Genomic DNA, 23,850 nt, shown 5'->3' on the forward strand with positions numbered 1-23,850 from the left:
TTGTGGCACTATATAATGGGAGAGGCTTCACTGATGGTGCCCTGTAAATGCCTATCTGGGGCGTGAGATAGGCTGTTCCTGGCATGGTCCCTTAGAAAGGGTCTCACTGCAGCCCCCTAGTAGCCCTTGAAGTCCACTCACCTGTCTCAGCGCATTCCATCCTGCAGGCTCCATGGCAACAGCATCTCTGAGTCCCTGGGCACTGGCTGTCACTGCTGCATTCGGCAGGGGCAGGGCGGGCAAACCGGCAGATGGACCGGTCGAAGGCCGGGCAGGATCCAAGTTTATCTGAAACAGAAGTCAGAATGATGTCAGGAGTGCATGGGCTTTTATGATAAATAACAAAGCATTATTTAAAGAAAAAGCATACTTTTAAAAAACAATGTAGGTTACCAGGTGTATTTATAATTAAAAGCAAAACAGAGGTTCTACATCAACAAGGTTAAATCTGCAAGTGTGCAATTCAGACCAGGTGGTGGGCTTTCCCACACTCATAAGACTGCTAAAGCTCTGTGTTGCTGATTTTTCAATATTTCATGCAATGCAGTAAGACAACATGATGTGCTGACTGAAAGGGAGAGAGCAGCAGAAATGTGCCACATCTGCTAAGACATGGAGCATTCATGCTGCCTCCTTGCGCTGTCACACAGTGAGCTGCTTCGCCAATGCAGGCACGCTTTGTGCCATGGTGCAGGGGTGCCTATGTTGCAGGCAGGTTTGATTTTGTGCAGTACGGGACACCCTAATGCTAAATTATTTTTAAAGGTATTTCCCTGAAGTAATAAGGAGAACTAAAGATATTTTTCCTCATTACGCTTGGGTCTACCATCTTTATGCATTCCCAGGTTTACAACTCTATGTTAATCTGAGAATGCGCCAAAATCCATGGGTGGATGCCTGAGAACGCCCACCCTCCACCCATGGAATGCCTTGCAGCACAATGGGCTGCCTTGTGTTACTTTGGATTTACTAAGCCATGCAGAGCCACGCAAGGTGGATTGGTGTGGCTTGGTAATCCCCAGTCAAGGGCTGCCGTGATGCAAGAACATCACACGCCTTACTAAATCTGCCCTTGTGCCTTTCAGGCATGGCTTCAAACTCTGTAAACATAATTTTTCATGGCCAGTATTTACCATTCAGTTCTTGTTATTCATGTATGCACAGAATTAGGAGGCCTATTAGGATGGCGGCCTGACCTGCGTCCGTCCGCCACCCCGAGGTGGAGGGAACATCTGCAGGGGCTGCGGCGGTCCCTCCATACCAATTAGGATGTGACCGCCACCCTGGCGGTCACATCCCGTATCTTTAACCTTGCGGCGGGTGCTGCTTGAAGCAGCACCCGCCGCAAGGTTAAAAATACATGCTTTGCATTTATATGCACAAAGCGGCAGGCACCGCGCGGTGCCTGCCGCTTTGTGCATGTAAATGCAGGGGGGTACCATAGGTACCCCCCATGTGCACCCCCCACCCCTCGACACCTTGGGGGCCCGCAACAGGCCCCCAAACACAAAAGACCACATGCTTTTCCACGGCGGAAAAGCCGCCGTGGAAAAGCATGTTTCAGCCTGCATCCTAATATGGCTGGCGGTGTCTTGCAGACACCGCCACCATATTTGCCTTCATACACCGCATATCAGCGGCGGACAGACTTGCCGTCCGCCGCTGATCCCACCTCCAGCCTTATGTGGCGGTGAGTGTTTCAAATGTCGGCAGCGGTGAATCCGCATCCTCCAGGCCGGTGGTGGCTTCCGCCGGCCCGGAGGATGCGGAATCACCGCCATCCTAATCGGCCCCATAGAGAGGACAACAAACAAAGTTCTTTTTTGTGGACCCTTGATACCCTGGGGTCCAGCGTTTGCTTATGTAGAACAAATGGAAATGCACTAAAAGGTCATTAATGCAGAACTTTTGGTAAAAACCTTTTGCCACATATATATATATGAGTAGCCTCTGTCACACTTATTATCCTCAAAATGTATTTTCATTTATTTTCATAAAAACATCCATAAGTAATTGGATATATAAGATCACATCCTTTGGTTCAAAGGGCTTCACATAGTCGATCATTGTCTAATACATCCACAATTGCTGAAATTCATAGTCACACAATAACACAAGAATAATAAAAAAAGTCAAAACAAAGTAATCTGACACATACATGTATTTATTAAAATTCTATATCAATTATTGTTTAATGCATTTTCATATGTTCTATATAAGCAAATGTTGGACCCCAGTGTATCGTGAGTGCACAAAAGGAATATTTGCTTATTGTCTAAATTGTACACTACCCAACTCCCCCCACTGCTCTGCAAAAGCACCACAGTGTTGTGCAGGTTATACCACCGCAACAGAAAGGGGGCGCTCTTCAAGTTCTGTGGCCCAGAGTCAAGGAAATCCTGAATAAGTGGCAACAGTAGTTTCTGTCCGAATTAGGATTATAAAGTATGTGAGAAAAACCACACTTGTTATATTTACCCTAGACGTATTTCTCTAGTGAAACCATGGCAGAATGTATCTAGGGAGTGTGGAATCAAGGTAGATCAATAAGGACATGGACACTAGTGAATGCACTGATTTTTGTGGTTATTGCCGATTCCAATAATTGCAACTTGGAATACCATGAGACGTTTGAACTAGCATTGTTTCTTATTTGCTATAGAGGGGAAACATGATAGAATAGGAAAATATTTATACTTGTAACAAGGGCTTTGAATTGTTCATCTGGACTAAAAAGCAACGCACCATATAACAACACCTACAGCAGAGTTTTTTGGGCAAACACTCATATGACCACCAGCAAAACGGAGGATGCAGGAACCACTTCAGGTCTGTCAGTCCTGTCTGCTCATGAATAGCACCAAGAGGAGGGCAGCTGCACGACCTGCCAGCTAAGCCACCAGCTCAAGTCCTGGTTTCTTTCTCATAGGACAGAATCCTCTAAAACTCACCTCTTCCTTTTTCTGCATCAATATGGTTCCATAAAAAGCAAAAAAATCCCCACTTTGTTTCATGAATCTAAGGAATAGTATGGTTAAAAACTTACCACACCAAGAAGAAACAGCAACATGTTCACCCCAAAAATGCTCCTTTCTCTGCAATGATGGAGAAGCTTCCAGTGCCATGGGGGTGAACTCTATAAGTATCAAGAACTGAATCTGCCACAATGGCAAATTGGAGATCCATGAGCCAAACTCTAATGCAGCTTGGTGTTTTCTTCTGCTTGCCTTTCATTTTCTTTCAGAGATCAGCATAGAGTGAGTGTCTGTGAAGTCCTAGGTGTGGTGCACAGTCTAAATATCGTTTCCCAAATATCGACCTACAGTAATATCGAGTTAGAAATATCGAAGGTGAAGAATATCGAGATCAAGAATATCATTGGACAGAATATCGACCCTAAGGTAAGTAATATCCATTTTTTTATATTGATGTAATTAATATCGAAGTTAGAAATATCGATATCAAATATATCGATGTTACTAATTTTGATGTTACTAATATCGATATTTGTTTGTTGTTATGTATTTTATTATTTTTTTAGATGTTTGTATAATATGTTTTTTGTTAAGTATTTTATTTGTTTTAAATTATATGTGTACTATTTTTTATATATTAATAATGTTATTTTTAATTTACTTTTATGTTTTAGTACTGGAGTGGGTTGTGGGTTTATAGGGGAATATGGTGGGAAGTAATTCAATTATAGTAAATTAATTATAAATTTTTAGTAATTGTAAATTAATTTTTATTAATTTTTGTGAAGTTCTGTAGCGGGTTGTGGGTTTATAGGGGAATTGGGTGGGGAGTAATTTATTTTGTAATCAAAAATGATTTTTTTTATTGGTATTGATAAATATTTAATTTTTAAATAATTATTAATTGGGAATTCATTATTTTAATTGGTAATACATTTTTTAGTTGGTAATTAATGTTTGTAATTGGTAAATACATTTCTTAATTGGCAATTAATGTTTTTAATTGGTAATTACTTTTTTAAATTGGTAATTCATATTTTTATTTGTTAATTACTTTTTATTGGAAATTATTATCAATTGGTAATTATTTGTCATAATAAATATTTTTTGATTTAAAAATAAATTTATTGTATACCCTTTTTTAATAGTTAATCAATTTCTAAATATTAATATGTTTTTTGTTTTGAAAAATATTTTGGTGTTCAATATTTATTATTTGGTAATTCATATTTATTAATTAATATGTATTGGTATTTATTGTTAATTTATTGTTAATTAATTATTCAATTGTGATTATGTTTTTAGTAATTATTAATTGGTATTGGCAAATGATGTAGAGTTATTCAAACATTTAATTATTCATTATTTTATTTACAACAATTATTTATAAGTATGTTATATTTAACTTCTATGCCATCCAACGCTTTCCCTACTGTTGCACTCTCTGGAGTTGGAATAGTAATTTTTACCCCTACGCTATCCAACGTTTTCCCTACTGTTGTACTCTCTGGAGTTGGTATAGTAATTTTTACCCCTACGCTATCCAACGCTTTCCCTACTGTTGCACTCTCTGGAGTTGGACTAGTAATTTTTACCTCTACGCTATCCAACTCTTTCCCTATTGTTGCACTCTCTGGAGTTGGATTAGTAAATTTTACCCCTAAGCTATCCAACGTTTTCCCTACTGTTGCACTCTCTGGAGTTGGAATAGTAATTTTTACTCCTACGCTATCCAAGGCTTTCCCTACTGTTGCACTCTCTGAAGTTGGAATAGTAATTTTTACCCCTACGCTATCCAACGCTTTCCCTACTGTTGCACTCTCTGGAGTTGGAATAGTAATTTTTACCTCTACGCTATCCAACGTTTTCCCTACTGTTGCACTCTCTGTAGTTGAAATAGTAATTTTTACCCCTACGCTATCCAATGCTTTCCCTACTGTTGCACTCTCTGGAGATGGAATGGTAATTTTTACCCATACGCTATCCAACGCTTTTACTACTGTTGCGCTCTCTGGAGTGGGAATGGTAAATTTAAGTTCTATGCTATCCAACATTTTTATTACTGTATTTTTTTTACTTATGGATTTTGAATTGTATTTTTATTTATTTAGCTATTTAATATGTTTTGTATAATTTTAGATAATGTAGTAGATCATTAATTTTAAAAATATTAAAAGTATATTTAATTTTTTAATTTATTAAACGTAATTATTTACTTTTTATTTATATTTTTGTTTTATGTTTGTAAATGTATTTGTAATTTATAATGTTTTTATTAATTTATAAATTATTAAAATAATTATTAAAACGTATTGGTAAGTACGTACATATTATATATGTTCTGTATATGTTTAATTCATGTATTATTATATATGTATTATTTATTCATTTTAAACATTATTAGATATTTTTAACTATGTTTATTTTATTTATTAGTGTTATTTAGTTTACTTTACATTAATATTTTTACAGAAAAAAATCCATATTTTTAACATCGGTATGTTTAACATCTATGGGGCCGATTAGGCTGACGGTGAATCCGCATTCTCCGGGCCGGCGGAAGCCACCGCCGGCCTGGAGGATGCAGATTCACCGCCGCTGCTACAGAAAACACCCACCGCCAGATTCGGATGGGGGTGGGATTGCGGTGGGACCAGCGGCGGACGGCAGGTCCGTCCGCCGTTGATCTGCGGGGTATGGAGGGCTATTTGGTGGCGGTGTCTGCAAGACCCCGTCAGCCAAATTAGAATTTTCATTTACACAGAAAAGCAAGTGGTCTTTGGTGTTTGGGGGCCCATTGCGGGCCCCCAGGGTGTCGGGGGGTGCACATGGGGGGTACCTATGGTACCCCCCAGCATTTACATGCACAAAGCGTCAGGCACCACGAGGTGCCTGCCGCTTTGTGCATGTAAATGTAAAACATGCATTTTTAACCTTGCGGCGGGTGCTGCTTCAAGCAGCACCCGCCGCAAGGTTAAAGATACAGGATGTGACCGCCAGGGTGGTGGTCACATCCTAATTGCACCGAAGGGACCGCCGCTGCCCCTGCGGACGGTCCCTCCACCTCGGGGGTGGCGGACGGACACAGGTTCGTCCGCCATCCTAATAGGCCCCTATATTTTTTTCCCAATATTTTTGCACTTATCATGTTGTAGATAGAATGTCGATATTCTTGCCTTCGATATTTCATCATCGATATTTCTGTAGGTCGATATTTTGTAGGTTGATATTTTGTCAGTTATTCCTAGGTGTCTCACTGAGGAAAAATTGGCTAAGTCAAGTACCTTGTACGGGCTTCTTGCACTGCAGCCTGCATCCATATTCACAGCACTTCTCATCTCCTGGGCATTGCTGGTCTGAGGCGCATGTATTCATTGGCCGGCTGGGGAAAGTGGCACATGTGGGGTAGCTGGGAGGCATAGGACACAATCCTAACTTTTCTGGAACTGAAAAAGTCAAGAAATTTATTTTTCAAATTTATTTGTAAAATGCATGAGAAAGAACAATATGATAAACAGATACGCTCAAGCAGTCACATTATGAAAGACCTTCATTGGGGTGTCTCTGTAAGCAGGAGGCAGTCTCTTGTGAGTAGAGGATAGTGGGATTTTCAGTCTGGAGTCTGTGATAATATAGAATTGGAGACTGACCCACAAGTCATGTAAATAGGAGAAGTTGCCCCTCAAGCTTAATAATTTGGGAAACACCATATATGTGAGTGAAGATGGTGAAATTACAGATCAAGCAATGTTAGCAACAATAGGAGGGGATACATAACTGCTTTATTGTAAAAAAAAAACAATGCTTAGTAAGCGGCACCACCAGCTGTACACTCCAGAATTCAACAGCAATGGACACGCTAAGTCCATGGAAAACTGTCTCTGAACATCAGAGGTTTATTGGGAGAACATTATGATCCACAATGTGATGATCCTTTTTTTCAGTATATTATGCAGCTTTAGTTCATACCCATCTCAAAGTTTACTCACAAAAGTCCCCCAAAGTAGCCCTGTTGACTATGGCAACAGTCTGTACACTGCAACCCTGCACACTTAATGCAGAAACTGTAGGGTATTAAAAATGTGGGCTACTTTATTTAAACTATGGATCCACTTGTTTTGAGACAGAAATAGGCCCCCTGCATGGCTTGGGTAGATATGTGCCCCTACCTCAAGATTATGATATTAATCTGTGGATTACTGACCCCGGCCTCAGCACACACAATTAGCATGCATGTGTGCTGTTGGCGCTCTTTAACACAGATTGAGATTATCATAATTGAGCTCTGAAGTCTGAAGTGGCACACTATGGGGCCGATTCCGATCCTGGAAACAAAACGTCTGTATGATTTTAATCCGGAGCCATCGCCGTACGATTCGTACCTGTCCGTCCGAGTCGCTTAGTATGTTCCGTATTCCGTCAATTTGTCCGAATCGTCGCGATCCGTATGTATTGCAGGGCTTAAACAGTGAACCGTAAGACTCGTACACATGCCGTACGACCCGACGAGTACGATCCGGACTGGGGAATCAGGACGCGATTCATACGGTCCACGTCAGGTAAGGGCGATTCGTATGGAAAAGCGCACAATAACATACACACCGTAAGGCGGGTAGCCCCCATCATCGCAGGGGTACGGCACATGCCCCTGCGATCATGGGGGGTAAGCGCCGTACCCCGCGATCGCAGGGTGTACGCACCGTGCACCCAGCGACCATGGGGTATGGTGCTTACATCCCAAGATTGCAGGGTACTGTGTGTATACCCCGTGCTCGCAGGGGTACGCGCCGTACTCCTGCGATCATGGGGGGGGGGCGTTCCGTACCTGTTTCGCAGCGAACTCTGCTTTTACGGCTGTTTTCAGCTCCCATAGGAAAAGGGTTGTACGGTGCGTACCTGAGACGAATCGTACGAATCGTACTTGCCGGGTCGGAAAAAGCTGCAGCGAACCGTACAGATGTCGCGTACAGCGGGTTCCGAGGGAGATTCGTGCAAAGATTCGAGTCGTACGGTCTTTGTACGATTCGTACGGAGTCCTGCTCCTGGTACGAATCGTACTTCGTCGTAGGTACAGGGGACGTTGAAGGGTAAACCCTTTGTCGGGTAGCTGTTGCGCTATATAAGTGAAATAAAATAAATAAATAAATATTAAAGGGTACGATTCGTACGAGAAAAACGCTCCGAACGGCTATTCCGAGCGGTTTTTACCGGATCGGAATCGGCTCCTATATGTTCCATTGTTATCTAAAGTGACTGATCAGCTTGCTGAGCTGTAGAGGACTGACAGTATTTATAGAGGCACTGCAAGCGTTTACCTGTCTTTGTCAAGGAGAGTCACCTGCTGTCCTCTTCCACATTTGTAATTTTTTTGCTGGTCCCTGTGTCCTTCACTCATCCATGTGGGACATGGATGTCACACTTATATACCTGCACAGAAGTTGTGTGTGGTGCATGTGTGGCACATGGCCATAGCTAGAATGGAATCTGTTCAGTATGTGCTACATTCAAGTGGTACCTATAATTGGGAGTGCCCATAGAGTAGATGTGGATTGTAGGGATCATCCTATATTATCCATCTTGCAGGGTTTCCATTGTTGTACATGTAGTTTGTACCAAAGACGTTTGCACATTTTTTTCCTGTGGATTTTGGAATTCCACATGCAGAAATTCCCAGGTATGCTCCAAAGCAAAATTGTCTGTATTGTTAGTTCGTATACTGAGTGATTATGGTAGCTGTCATTTTCATGCAATATCCCTGAAAAACAATATGTGGAAATTTCCCATTTCCCTGACAGTGATACAACTTTTGCCACAATTCAGAAATCATGTGCAGATGTCACTCAAAATGTTTCCATTTGGAGTCAGATACAGTAGCATGAATGTGCACACTAGAATGGAAGTAAGTAAAATGGCTTCTGTTCTAGTGGAGAGGTGACACAGATGAAGAGTGCTAGTTGCTTTCAACGTGTCCTAAGAACAAAAATCACTGGAGATGGTGATGCCAGAAAAAACAGATCTCTCTCTCTCTAAGGTACTCTTCTTTATCTTTTGATGACCACTAGAATATCGGATTGGCCACCCATAGTTCAGAAAGGGGAGAGCAAATCACAAGTTGGGAACCAAGTAGTTGGTACCACAAGCAATTAGAATTAACAGCGGAGAATCGCTAGGGCCTCATTTGGCGTGCACTTTGAGATCTGATTCCTACAAATTGTATCTGCCTTTTACCTGTTGTGATGTTCGTGCATTCTATTGTGCAGACCGGTGTGCAGCATTTCTGTGCTCCTGAGCAGTCGCTATCTTGCTTGCACTTTGGAGGTGGCGGAGGTGGCGGAGGTGGCGGAGGTGGCGGAGGTGGCGGAGGAAAACTGCATCTTGTAACTGGCACTGGGCATTGGCCCGGTTTCTCTGTAAAAGAGTAGGCCACAGTTATGAAATGCATGTTGATCCTTCATTATAGGCCTTGTGTGAGAAGGCCTTCATGAAGAACATGTAGTATGTGGCCCTAAAATATTATAAAAAATATATAATTATGAATTTTAAAAGATATTAGTTCTCACACATGGCCTAGGACAAAGCTTCACTATGCAGTAAAGCTGCATTATGCATGAAAATTTTAAAAAAAACTAAAATCATGATCTTACATGACAAATAAAGACAACACTAAGACACTTAGGGGGCGTGGCTGGCCGAGCTGTGAGATGGCCGCTTGCTGAGCATGCTCCGCCGACCAGGGCAATAATTCTTAATTTATCCTGCAAAAACCAGTTGCTGCTACTGTGCTAAATGTCACAGCTGGTGGGGGAAATATATGTAAAAACAAGGACCCCCTGAGAAATGAATATGTCTCAATTCCTAGGACGGGGAAATATACTATGAGTGAATAAATTCCTAGGCAATTATGTTGATCAAAATCACATTATTAATACATAGGAGAGTAACAGGCAGAGAAACCATGTGAAATATATATTGTGCTTTTAATTCTAAAAACAAAAATGCAAACAAAATACAATATATAACGTTACATTTACTCATCAGCGAAATTCATAAGAATAATAAATGTTTAAAAATATACACAACAATGTATAAGTGGCAGTCTTTGCCCTTTGCTTTTATCGACGCGCGTTTCGGTGTATAAACTAACGCCTTCTTCAGGAAAAAACCACAGATCAAACCTAAGAAACCTATCAAAATATTCAAAGTCTAGAGATACTTTAATATTACAACATTTTTTACTTTTGTGGCGACATTAAAATAGTTTAAAATTACATAGGTGTATAATCAGTATATCCACTTTTGAGAATTAATAATGTTACAAAACATGGTTTCAAATCCATACAGTCACCCTTAATTGATAACAGCTACGAACATCCATAGCTGATAAAAACAAACCAACAGTTGAGTGCTCTTATAACATCCAAAGAAAAATGAAAGAAAGTTGAATCACAAGCCATGATATAGCTGGTAAGTGTCAAAGAAACAGGAAAAGAAGGAAAGGAAAAAAGCATGTGGCAAGGAAACGGAAAACAAACAGAGGGAAGAAGGGAAAAAAGAAAAAGGGAAAGGAAGGAAACTAATGAAGAGGGATGAGTGGAGGACAAAAGAAAATAATAGGGGAGGGGAGGGGAGAGAAAAAAAGAAGTGAAGGGGAAAAAAATAAGATGTGAAAAAACGACAGACAAACAGAAAAGAAACAATGTAAAGAGAGAGAAAAAAGTAACGGGAAAAAGTCATGAGACAAAAACAAAACGAAAAAAAGAGGGATAAAGAAAACTCAACAATGAAGGAGGGGAGAAACAAGAAAAAAATTGAGAGGAAAAAGAGAGAAACAGAAAAAAACACATAAACAGATACAAGGAACAACCTATGGGGAAAAGATCATATCACAGTGATATGTGAATTTACGCCCTCACTTACTTGTAGACTAAAAACAAATCACAGCGATGTGCGGTTCGTTTATTAAGGTGCGCATGTACTGCTGAATACGTCCAAATGATTCATAGGAACCAGGTTCTAGAGTAGAACAGCACAGTATCAATATATATAGCCATAGTATTTCTGGGGTCCTAATTATCTGAAATGGACTCTAATTGCCACATTTACTTACAAAAAAGGATGAATATGCGCTGACCCAGAGACAAACGAAATTAGAGATTGAGCCACCACAGATATTGTTATGTGGAAAAAGCGCAATCAGGTCCCAGACGAGGCAGTTGACCTACAACTGGTACAACATATAAAACAAATCAGTAAATAGCCTTAAATGCCGATTCAAAATCAAAGGCTAAGCTATATGCATCTTAAATACCTGTAAGAGCATATCCGATAATTGAAAAGATAACGAGCTGTGCGAATGTTACAATCGAATAAAAAGGAATATAGGCCTGTCGTAATCTTCAAGGTATTCGACGGTCATATTTGGCTGATTACTCTGCAAATATATAACCAAATAATATAGATAGCGTAAAGCGGTATAATGTAGATAAAACTACTACATATATAGCCAGCATGACCTCAGGAGGTGCCTACATAAGTTGCTTGATACGAAATAGTATCGGAATTGCAAACAGATGATGTTCTGTTGTGTTGTTCCGTTGTGTATTTATCGTCAGCACATCACGATCTAAAAAAGGGGTGGGAGGGAGAGGGCGTGTAATCAATCATTAATATATTAGGCCAATTTACAGCAAAATAGATGCCTACACTAACCTAGTCACGGTGCTGGATGCTCTCACATACCTGATGTATCATGCGAGCCGCAAAACCACAGGATACATGGAGCTTCTACCCGGTAGCGTTTTGAGATGGAAAATACGCAAACTCGAAAGACGCCACTTTTAAACACCCGCATTTAAAGTCAGCTGGTGTATTAGCAGTCACATGGACCTATCACTGTGATGAAGGGGCGTGGTAACGTCACAAAGTATCAAACGTGTAGGCTGGCTCACATGACTCTTGCAATGAATATGGAAAAAGGACTGTAGAGTAACGGTAACATTTTAAACTACCAGCTAAAGATTTTATATTACCCTCGGCTAGACCTAAAAACTATGCTCAAGAACCAAGAGCGAAATTTTATCACAAAACAAGTGTTAAAAACATGGAACTTCCTATTAATAGCAGCGAGTCTCCATATTTAGTTCTAGGTGATAGAAGAGTGCCATAGTGGAAGCTACCACTGGACATAGGGCAAAAAAGATTTTAATTAAATGTATTAATGGTGCCACAATTATTCTCATTAAAGGCAAAAGAACCCTAACAATAGTAAGACAGAAAATGGACTGACAAACTAAGAGTGTCCTAACTCACCTATCCTATAGGGGATTAGTGGTCTGGGGAACTCCAGATATTTGCATGTACAGGGGTAGTTATCTATCTATTTCAATTAGTTTAGATGATCGCGTTCTCCCAAGGGATTTTACTGTTGAGACCTTTGTTGAAAGTATCAAAATAAAAAATCCAGAAGACCTCTCTTTTTACCGTATTCTCATACCTCCCTTGTTATCAGGTGTTCTAATTCTTTCTAGTATTCTCCACTTCAAATCATCTGGTCAATAGTTATGTTCTAAATAATGTTTAACCATTGGTGCTTGGATTTTTTTGGTGCGGACAGCTGAACGGTGTTCAGTTATCCTGGTTTGGATCATTCTCGATGTTTCCCCTATGTATCCAAGGGAACAAGGGCATGAAATAAAATAGATGGTATTTTAGTTTTACAGTTCCACATTTCTGTATCTCTAGTCGTCTGCCCATTGTGTGTGAAAGTTTCACCATCAATGATCGTATCGCATGATTTGCAACTAGAGCATTTCATCGTTCCTTTAATGGACCTACTGCCATCTATTGATTTTTGGATAAAATTGGAACCGCTGGCATTTTCAAAACGAGAATGAACGATGTAGTCTTTTATGTTTTTATTTCGCCAATGGGCGAAAAGAGGTTTAGGAAGCTTGTGACCCTGGGCGTGGTTACTGTTCAAGATGTGCCAATTCCCATTAATTATTTGTTTGATTTTGTGTCAAGCCTGGAATGTTTAATGACACATACCAATTGTGAGTTATCTTTAGCAGTCTTAGGTTTTAATAAATGATCTCGATCAAAAAATCTTGCTCTCTTATAAGAGTCCCTCAGCAGCCGGTGAGGGTATCCTCTCTCTAAGAATTTCGTTCTCATGATGGTAGCCTGTCTATCATAGTCAGTCAGATTCGTGCAATTTCTCCTGACTCTAAGAAATTGGGAAAATGGGATGCCTTGCTTTTGATTTCTCGGGCGGAAGCTATTAAAATGAAGCAAGGTATTCCTAGCTGTGGGCTTGCCGAAGATACACAAAAATACCACAGATCCGCCTTATAGACCGATAGTATCCACTATTGGCACTGTTACTGAGCCTTTATCCAAAAATCAATAGATGGCAGTAGGTCCATTAAAGGAACGATGAAATGCTCTAGTTGCAAATCATGCGATACGATAATTGATGGTGAAACTTTCACACACAATGGGCAGACGACTAGAGCTACAGAAATGTGAAACTGTAAAACCACAAATACCATCTATTTTATTTCATGCCCTTGTTCCCTTGGATACATAGGGGAAACATCGAGAATGATCCAAACCAGGATAACTGAACACCGTTCAGCTATCCGCACCAGAAAAATCTAAGCGCCAATGGTTAAACATTATTTAGAACATAACCATAGACCAGATGATTTGAAGTGGAGAATCCTAGAAAGAATTAGAACACCTGATAACAAGGGAGGTATGAGGATACAGAAAAAACGAGAGGTCTTCTGGATTTTTTATTTTAATACTTTCAACAAAGGTCTCAACAGTGAAATCCCTTGGGAGAAAGCCATCATCTAAACTAATTTAAATAGATAGATAACTACCCCTATACATGCAAATATCTGGGGTCCCCCAGACCACTAATCCCCTATAGGATAGGCGAGCTAGGACACTCTTAGTTTGGCAGTCCATTTTCTGTCATACTTTTGTTAGGGTTCTTTTGCCTTTCATGAAAATAATTGTGGCACCATTAATACATTTAATTAAAATCTTTTTTGCCCTATGTCCAGCGGTAGCTTACACTATGGCACTCTTCCATCATCTAGAAATAAATATGGAGACTCGCTGCTATTAATAGGAAGTTCCATGTTTTTAACACATGTTTTGTGATAAAATTTCGCTCTTGGCTCTTGAGCAAACTTTTTAGGTCTAGCCGAGGGTAATATAAAATCTTTAGCTGGTAGTTTAAAATGTTAACGTTACTCTACACTCCTTTTTCCATATTCATTGCTTGAGTCATGTGAGCCAGCCTACACGTTTTATACTTCGTGACGTTACCATGCCCCTTCATCATAGTGAAAGGTCCATGTGACTGCTAATACACCAGCTGACTTTAAACGCTGGTGTTTAAAAGTGGCGTCTTTTGAGTTTGCGTATTTTCCATCTCAGAACGCTACCGGGTAGAAGCTCCATGTATCCTGTCATTTTGCAGCTCGCATGATACATCAGGTATGTGAGAGCATCCAGCACCGTAACTAGGTTAGTGTAGCCATCTATTTTGCTCTAAATTGGCCTAATATATTAATAATTGATTATAAGGCCCCACCTACCCTCCTCCTTTTTTAGATCGTGTTGTGCCGACGATAATACATGACGGAACAACACAACAGAACATCATCTGTTTGCAATTCCGATACTATTTCGTATCAAGCAACTTATGTAGGTACGTCCTGAGGTCATGCTGGCTATATATGTAGTAGTTTTATCTACATGATACCGCTTTACAATATCTATATTATTTGGTTATATATTTGCAGAGTAATCAGCCAAATTTGATCGTCGAATACCCTGAAGATTACGACAGGCCTATATTCCTTTTTATTCGATTGTAACATTCGCACTGCTCATTATCTTTTCAATTATCGGATATGCTCTTTCAGGTATTTAAGATGCATATAGATTAGCCTTTGATTTTGAACCGGCATTTAAGGCTATTTACTGATTTGTTTTATATGTTGTACCAGTTGTAGGTCACCTGCCTCGTCTGGGACCAGATTGCGCTTTGTCCACATAACAATATCTATGGTGGCCCAATCTCTAATTTCGTTTGTCTCTGGGTCAGCGCATATTCATCGTTTTTTTGTAAGTAAATGCGGCAATTAGAGTCCATTTCAGATAATTAGGACCCCAGAAATACTATGGCTATATATATTGATACTGTGCTGTTCTACTTTAGAACCTGGTTCCTATGAACCATTTGGACGTATTCAGCAGTAGATGCACACCGTAATAAACGAACCGCACATCGCTGTGATTTGTTTTTAGTCTACAAGTAAGTGAGGGCATAAACTCACATATCACTGTGATATGATATTTTCCCCATAGGTTATTCCTTGTATCTGTTTATGTGTTTTTTTCTATTTCTCTCTTTTTCTTCTCCCTTTTTTTCTTGTTTCTCCCCTCCTTCATTGTTGAGTTTTCTTTATCCCCCTTTTTTTCTTTTTGTTTTTGTCTCTTGGATTTTTCCCGTTACTTTTTCCTCTCTCTTTACATTGTTTCTTTTCTGTTTGTCTGTCGTTTTTTCACATCTTATTTTTTTCCCCCTTCACTTCTCTTTTTTCTCTCCCCTCCCCTATTCTTTTCTTTTATCCTCCACTCATCCCTCTTCAATAGTTTCCTTCCTTTCCCTTTTTCTTTTTTCCCTTCCTCAGTCCGTTTGTTTTCCGTTTCCTTGCCACATGCTTTTTTCCTTTCCTTCTTTTCCTGTCTCTTTGACACTTACCAGCAATATCATGGCTTGTGATTCAACTTTCTTTCATTTTTCCTTGGATGTTATAAGAGCACTCAACTGTTAGTTTGTTTTTATCAGCTATGGATGTTTGTAGCTGTTATCAATTGAGAGTAACTGTATGGATTTGTAACCATGTTTTGTAACATTGTTAAGTCTCAAAAGTGGATATACTGATTATATACCTATGTAATTTTAAACTATTTTAATGTCGCCACAAAAGTCAAAAATGTTGTAATATAAAAGTATGTCTAGACTTTGAACATTTTTATTATGTTTCTTAGGTTTGATCAGTGGCTTTTTCCTGAAGAAGGCGTTAGTTTATACGCCGAAACGCACGTCGATAAAAGCAAAAGACAAAGACTGCCACTTATACATTGTTGTGTATATTTTTAAGCATTTTTTATTCTTATGAATTTCGCTGATGATTGAATGTAATTTTATATTGTATTTTGTTTGCATTTTTGTTTTTAGAATTAAAAGCACAATATATTTTTCACATGGTTTCTCTGCCTGTTACTCTCCTATGTATTATTAATGTGATTTTGATTTACATAATTGCCTGGGAATTTATTTACTCACAGCTGGTGGGGAAGACATCCGACAATAACCTAGCAGAGCGGTGGTGACCTACGAGACTGCATTGTGGAGAATCAGCGACCTGAGTGGCGAGCCCGTACTCGGCTGCGGACGCGGCCGTGTGGAACACAGCGCTGCTTTAAAAATTGAGCCCGGTGCGTCGCGGTTGGATGTAGGCCGCTGGGCACTGACCTCCGGAAGCTGTGCAAACTCGTTGGGTACCCAGAAAAGAAGCCCGAACGAGGTATGTGATTGTGGACTTTGTGAGGATTATTGAAATCGGGAGCAGTAGAACTACTTAGACACTCTATTAATATACCACGAGTTGGGCAAAATGGCAGCGCCCTGCTGACCCGTCTCCTAACGATAGAAGCGGAGCAGAACACTGGTGTGAATGCCAGGGTGAGCACCTGGGCGGTGGAGCGGCCCCACTTATGAGCTTTTGTGTGTGATCCGGAGCTAACGACACAGGTCAGCATTGGTGGGAGCTGCAAGCGGAGGACTGGCTGGGTCCATCTGTGTCTGCTTGTCGGTGACGCGGCATTGAGGCGCTGAGGCGCTGCGAGTCTGGGTTATCCCCAACGAGACGACAAACGGAGAGGAGACGTGTGCTTCTGCCCGTTGCTTTCACCATACGGTGTGGCAGTGTGATGCTCTGTTTATGTCACTTGACTGTGCCCTACACCCCCTGGCTGCTTGATCGTCCCACAACTGCAGGTTGGTGATCGTCACTTGGGGAATACATGTCGAGGTGGAGGTGGTGTGGCGCCTGAGGCTGGGAGTGACCTACTGTGGGACGACTTCCTAATGGTTTGAGGACCCATCACCTAATGCTGGCAGCACCGTTCTGAAGAGCGGTTGCGTGACTACAGATGGGGCTGAGTTGTTTTTTTTGGAGGTGGCATAGCGCTGGTGGTCCTGCTATAAGTGGTGCCAACCCTGCGCAATTGGGGGATACTCTGCTGTTCTGTTGCACTTGGGCGCATTGCAGAGAGTGCGCGTTTTGGTTCCTGCCTTGCTCCCCCCTAGGTGCCACATAGATTAGGTGACTACCCTGAGTGCTGCCAGAAACGTGCACCATATTTGTCCTCAGGACACAATGCCCCCTTCCTGATGGCGCGACTAGACGAGTGAGGTCCCATCTGGGGGCACTATGGGCAAGCAAGATCTGAAGCAACCAAAGATCACGTTCGACTCCAGGCGCTCAACCAGACAGGCTGAAACAGGCGCAGGAGTGCAGGGAGGCACAGATAAGGACATGCAGTCTGGAGCAGGTGACGACGACGTGAAAGCTCTGCTGTTAGAAATGCGCGTCCAGTCTCAAGAGCATTGACTCTAAATTAGATGCAATGGCGTAACAATTGGACACAGTAAAAACCCAAGTGTCCGTGCACGAAACAAGGCTAGAAAGTCAGGAGAACCGACAAGTGGAATTTAATAAATTTCAAGCGGAAAACAAGGAGCAGCTCCTCCATATGGATAAATTGCTAGGAGTCATCCATGAGAAAAATGATGACTTAAAAGCCCACTCTCGCAGGGGCAACCTGCACGTAACGGGCATACCGGAGATGACAGCCATGTCAAAAATGGAAACTTACATGACCGACATGTTGCATGAGCTATTTGACCCACATCTTTCTGCGATGTTCACTGTGGAGAGAGCCCACAGGACCCTGGGCCCAAAGCCACCGGTGGGCAGCACACCCCGTCCCATATTGATTAAGCTACTCAACTATCAAGACAGAGACACCATCCTGCGTTTGTTAAGGGAGAAAGGCCAGATTACACACCAAAGCAAATCCATCTCTTTCTACCCTGACTTCACTCCGCTGGTGCAGGCGGCGAGGAGGGAGTTCCTACCAGCTAAGCTTCTTTTTTTTGCAGGCGAAAATACCATATATTCATTTTTATACCAGGCGAAACTAAAAGTATCTCATGATGGTACAACTCACTTTTTCGCGGACGCAAAATCTGTCCTTAAATTAACCAAACATATTGCTGGTAGAGGGTCTAGGAGGCCAAATGCTGGAACTGGTTTGCAGTTGGGCAGACTTAGTGACCATGACTGAACTGCTATTGAAAACTTGTTTGCATGCAATTTCTGTTTGGTTGCTGGGTTATTATGCTGGATGGATGTTTGTTTATATGCACTGGCTTATCCCGAGTTTGGACAAGGTGTGATGTGCTTTGCTGTTAGATGCGCAGTGTTTTATTCTCCCCCCAGGTGCTGGCTGAGATACTCACCAACTGCTTTTATCATCTGTTTCCTATGAGTGGCAAGCACTGGCTAGGACCCTGGTCACCCTACTAAAGTGGGGGAGTATGCCGGCCTACCCTTGCCCCCAAGGAAAGGTTCCCTATGATCTTTTTGTTGTTACTTCCTGTTGTGGGCGGGTGGGGTAAACTACAACTAATTGGGGGGTTGGTGTGGGTGGTGGAGGGGTTTGGGATAGGATTTTTTTTGTTTGAGCCAAATAGACAAATTCTCATGCACTGCAAAGTAGTTATTCTAGTAACATCTTGCGTACTGTTGGGGAGGAATTGTACCGCTGATTTCTTGTAATGCTACCCCAAGGTCAATCATTGAACATCCTTACCTGGAACGTTAGAGGGCTAAATGATGGTAGAAAGGCGTGCCTAGTCAATGCATTATTAGTGAGATATGAAATAGATGTTTGTTTCTTACAGGAAACGCATTTAAATGTGACACCATTGCAGAGACTTAGGAATAGTAGATGGGGTGAGATCTACTCTGCAATATACTCAAACTATGCCAGGGGTGTGGCTATTTGAATCAAGAGAGGTTTAGATTGGAAGTGAGCCTATTCAACTTTGGACCCGGAGGGTCGATTTGTCGTACTGAATGGGAAACTGGGGAGTGAGGAGATAACATTAGCTGCAGTGTATGGTCCTAATACTGACTCCCCAGATTTTTTTTGAAACTGTGGTCATAGATTAAAGTTGTTGGGGGGCCCAACTGTGATATGGGGGGGGGGAGATTTTAATGCTGTGCTTTCGGATGAGGCAGATAGAAAGGGCATCACTAGATCGCTACATCCACAGGCGCGCATGGCCCTTATAAGTATTATGGAAGACGGGGAGCTACTGGACATTTGGAGAGAACGTCACCCCACACTAGGGGAAGGAACGCGCCTATCTACCCAACATCAGGCTTGGTCCAGGCTAGACTTCTGGTTAGTCTCTCGAAATGTGGCGACTTGGACGGTGGAGGTGGCTCATATGGCCCGTTCGCTGTCCGATCATGCACCTTGTATCCTTCGTTTGGTGCTGCATAATGCCCCCTGTTGGGCTTTTACCTGGAGATTGCCCCCACACGCGCTGTTGGATGAGGCATTTAAAGAGGAAATTCGTGGGGACATTGAGCTATATTTCGAAACAAATGAGGGGTCGGTGCAGACTGAGGCGGTCTTGTGGGAGGCCTTTAAGGTCGTCCTGCGAGGTCAATGTATCGCGAGGCAAGCAGGGGTGCTTAAAGCCATAAGAGAGACATTGGCTGGACTGGAGAAGGAAATCTGGGAGTTGGACAAAAAAATGTGTCTAGAGGGAGATCCAGAAACAGCGGGTCTCTTAAAGACTAAACTGATGGAATTTGAGGAGGAGGCGAACAGAGAAATTCCTTGGGAAGTATGCAGAGGCCCACAGATATGGGGAAGGGGATAGACCGGGATGCACACTGGCATCTATGAGCAGACCTGTGTCGGGGGCCACCTATGTTCATGAGGTCCGCAATATAGAGGGTGACACCGTGAGAGGACAGGAGGAGGTACTTGTGGTATTTAGGGACTTCTACTCTACTCTGTATCAAAAAACCGGGGAGGTGGAGGATAGTAATATGTTGGACTTTTTGGAATCAATAGCTTTGGCGTGGTTTAATGACTCCCACAGACTGTACATGGATCTTCCTATCACAAAAGAGGATGTGGCACAAGTGATCAAGAACCTGCCGCTTAATAAAGCTCCAGGGCCGGATAGCCTGACCACTGCCTTCTACAAGGCATATGTTGAGGAGCTGGCCCCTAGACTGCTGGCAGTCTATAAGGAGGCACTGGAGACAGGCATTTTACCCCAATCAATGAGGGAGGCTATGATCATCACACTATTAAAGCCAGATAAGTTGGAAACTGAGCTGGACTCCTATAGACTGCTCTCTTTGATAAATGTTGATGCTAAGATTTATGCTAAATTGCTAGCCAACCGCCTCCAGACAATGTTACCGATGATCGCACTTCCGATCAGTCGGGGTCCATCCCGGGAATATCAACCTCCCACAACCTGCGCACACTATTCTCAGTCATTCATTATCTACACCCTAGTGTTAAAGCTGCGGCAATCTTTCTAGATGCCACTAAGGCATTTGACTCCTTGGAGTGGTCATATTTATTCTTGGTCTTGCAACATATGGGCTTCAGCCCTCTATGTCTTCAATGGATAAAGCCACTGTACGAGGCACCTAGAGCGCGTGTGAGGGTCAATGGTATGGTGTCTGCTCCGTTCTGTATATCAAGGGGCACGAGGCAAGGGTGCCCATTGTCGCCATTGTTGTTCGCCATAGCTATGGAGCCGCTGGCTGCATGCATGCGACAGCACCATACCGCCAGCGGAATTGGATTTAGTTCGCATAGCCTGGTGATATCTCTTTACGCAGATGATGTCACCCTATATGTCCTTGACCCGGAGGTGAATCTTGACCCACTGTTACGTGAGTTTATAAGATTCGGAGGCTTTGCAGGCATAAACATAAACTCGGCTAAATCGGTGATTTTCCCTCTAACCGATGGAACGAGGGAAGTCTGCTCTGAGTTCCCTCTTCGATGGGAAGCTACTGAAGTTAAATATTCGGGGGTGTGGCTGAGCCGGAATCTCCAGGATATATGGACATTGAATTTTGGGAGGGCTTATGCATGGCTGGAGGGTAAGGTGGCTCTCTGGTCTAAACTGCCTTTGTGGTGACAGGCAGGGTAGCGCTGGTGAAGATGGTGATACTGCCTAAATTTCTTTATCTTTTCGTGAATGTGCCTATACCACTTACTAAACATTTCTTTGGGCTGTTGCGCTCGCAGCTGCTCTCCTTGGTGTGGGCAGGGAAGCAGGCCAGGATATCCTGGGATCTCCTGACTCTGCCGTTGAGACAGGGAGGATTGGGTGCTCCTGATCTGCACTTGTATGCATTGTGTGCACAAGCTCAGTTTCTTCATTTCTGGGAGCATGAAACCCCATTTCAACCACATATTGCGGCTGAACGAGACGCGTTGGCTCCTATGCCCCTGGCAGTGGCACTCTATCGTACTGTCCATAGGCCATGTGAAGATGTAGACACGGCAGGTACGTTGTGCTGGGTATGGCGTGAGCTACAGAAGCGTGCAGGTGTGACTATGCTGTATGCGCCATCAATGTTATTGGACAAAAAACCCATGTTGGCATGTATGGAGAGAGGTGTTGCTCAGACTCTGATTGATAAGCTACAAGTGCATACATTCGCTGACCTTTATCCAGAAGGCACATTTCAACCCCCCCTTTGAATACTGACGAAGGTGGGGTGCCGTTTGCTGCACGGTTTTTATACCACCAAATGCGCACGGCGTGTCGTGCGATGAATGAGCAGTTCCCTAAAGCTCCCCCAATCATGCTACCGCTGGAAGCCGTGCTCAAGTCACAGTCAGCTAAAAAACTGATAACGAGACTTTACACGATTATGCAGTCAAACTACCCAGTGTTGAAACCTAAATCCATGAAACCGTGGAATGGTGAGTTGAATCCACAGATAACAGAGGAGCAGTGGGATTATTGTTGTAGTCAGTTGACAGAGCTGCCCCCAAATTACCGCCTGCGACTGATTCAATTCAAATCTTTGCATCATTACTATAGAATGCCTGTTGGTCTGCACCGCATGCGACTGAGAGAGGACGCTAGATGATCGAGGTGTGGGCAGGATCAGGCTACCTTTCTGCATGTGGCGTGGGATTGTCCACATCTGCACGCTTTCTGGTGTGAAATATTTGATGCAGTGAATTAGATTATTGGCAGAAATGATCAGCCATCTCCCCCACTGGGGATTTTAGGACATGTACGAGACACAATGCCCAAAAAGTGCAAATTGCATGCCCTTCTGTTACTCTATGCTCGCCGACAGGTTGCTGTTCGATGGGGCAGAAAACGAGTGCCTGATTTCAAAGCTTGGCTACGAGATGTGACATACGGGCACGCCCAATTAACATTATTCTGGGGACAAATGCCATCGATGTCTCGCCCGAAGGCTAAAAGGGGGCCTTTCCTGGACTGGTCGCGGCTCTCCTTGGGTCATGAGCTGCGAGGTGAAGGAGAGGCTGAGCTACAGACAGTGGTGTGATGTTACCTAAAGGCCATATGTAGAATGCACTTGTGTGTTGCCTCATGAGATCGGCAGTTGTAATCCTCTCTGTGTTATTTGCCTTTATTAGAAGACTTGTGCAGATATGTGGTCTGGATTGGATGCGCTGCCTTGGATGTCTACACCTCTACCATTATTCCTACCTCTAATTCCTCACCTGGGGTCCGAATTTCCTTTTCATTTATAAAACATCCTAAATGTGCACTGTCCCAATGGGTGCTCGGTTACGAAATGCTGTATTCACATGAGTATTTTGTACTTTTTGTAGGATATGCTTGGCTCTATGTTGGCATCATATGCCTTTGTTTTGTCTATCTCTTTATTGCTTAAAATGCAATTAAAAACAAATTATAAAAAAAAAAAAAAATCAACACTAGGACACAAGACTTCAAAAGCGATGTTAACATGCAGCAAATCCACAGCATGTCTGAAAATAAACAAAACACTACAAGTCATTATCACTTAGACACCCTGGAGTAAGAGTTATATAATATCACTTTACCATAAACAATGACACCACAGAACACTCAATCAAACATTTAGAATAACATTCAGCAGTTTGGAATTGTTACTGAAACCATAACAAATATAAGATATTTCAACGAGAAAGTCATGCAACCATATGGCTGAGATACCCGCCACCCCCTCTCAACACAATCCCCAAGAATTGGGAAACCGGAAACAGTTCTTGAACTTTTGGAAGGCGGGAAGGGAGTTACCCTTCCCGGCCGTATTTATTAAAATATGAAACAAAATCAAAACATTAAAATAACAGTTTCATATTATGTACAATTTCATTTCACATTACGATGTTTTGGCTAACCTTAACAGATCTCTAATACAAAGGTTCTCCTAGCCGAACTAACATCCTACAAAACATTTGACTTGAAATTGTACATCCTAACGTTAAGGGCCAGCGGCAAGGTCGTAATCGGTGTCAGATCCCTAAACCAGAAATCCCGCCCTCACTTGTGAGGGGAGCGACCGCACAGAGGCGTACCTCAAGTGCATCTACCAATTTCCCTTTGACTTGACGGGGGCCCCAATGAACTCGACGCCATTTAACGGTCGTTCGAGGACTCGTGTGAGGTGTCTAAAAGGTAGCGTAAACCCCCCTC

The 23,850-nt window shown here is 42.4% G+C and overlaps 1 protein-coding gene across 1 annotated transcript in view; it reads right to left on the reverse strand.

The window, feature by feature from the left end:
- LOC147709682 (uncharacterized) overlaps positions 1-23,850 on the reverse strand; it is a 435,760-nt gene that overhangs the window by 176,558 nt on the left and 235,352 nt on the right. The window contains exons 11-12 of the mRNA XM_086926069.1: positions 6,260-6,421; positions 142-288 (exon numbers count right to left, since the gene is read on the reverse strand). Coding sequence (XP_086782195.1) covers positions 142-288; positions 6,260-6,421 — 309 coding nt within the window. The remainder of the gene's footprint in view (positions 1-141; positions 289-6,259; positions 6,422-23,850) is intronic.

This window comes from Lissotriton vulgaris, chromosome 6, assembly GCF_964263255.1.
Source record: "Lissotriton vulgaris chromosome 6, aLisVul1.2, whole genome shotgun sequence".
Lineage (NCBI taxonomy): Eukaryota > Metazoa > Chordata > Amphibia > Caudata > Salamandridae > Lissotriton > Lissotriton vulgaris.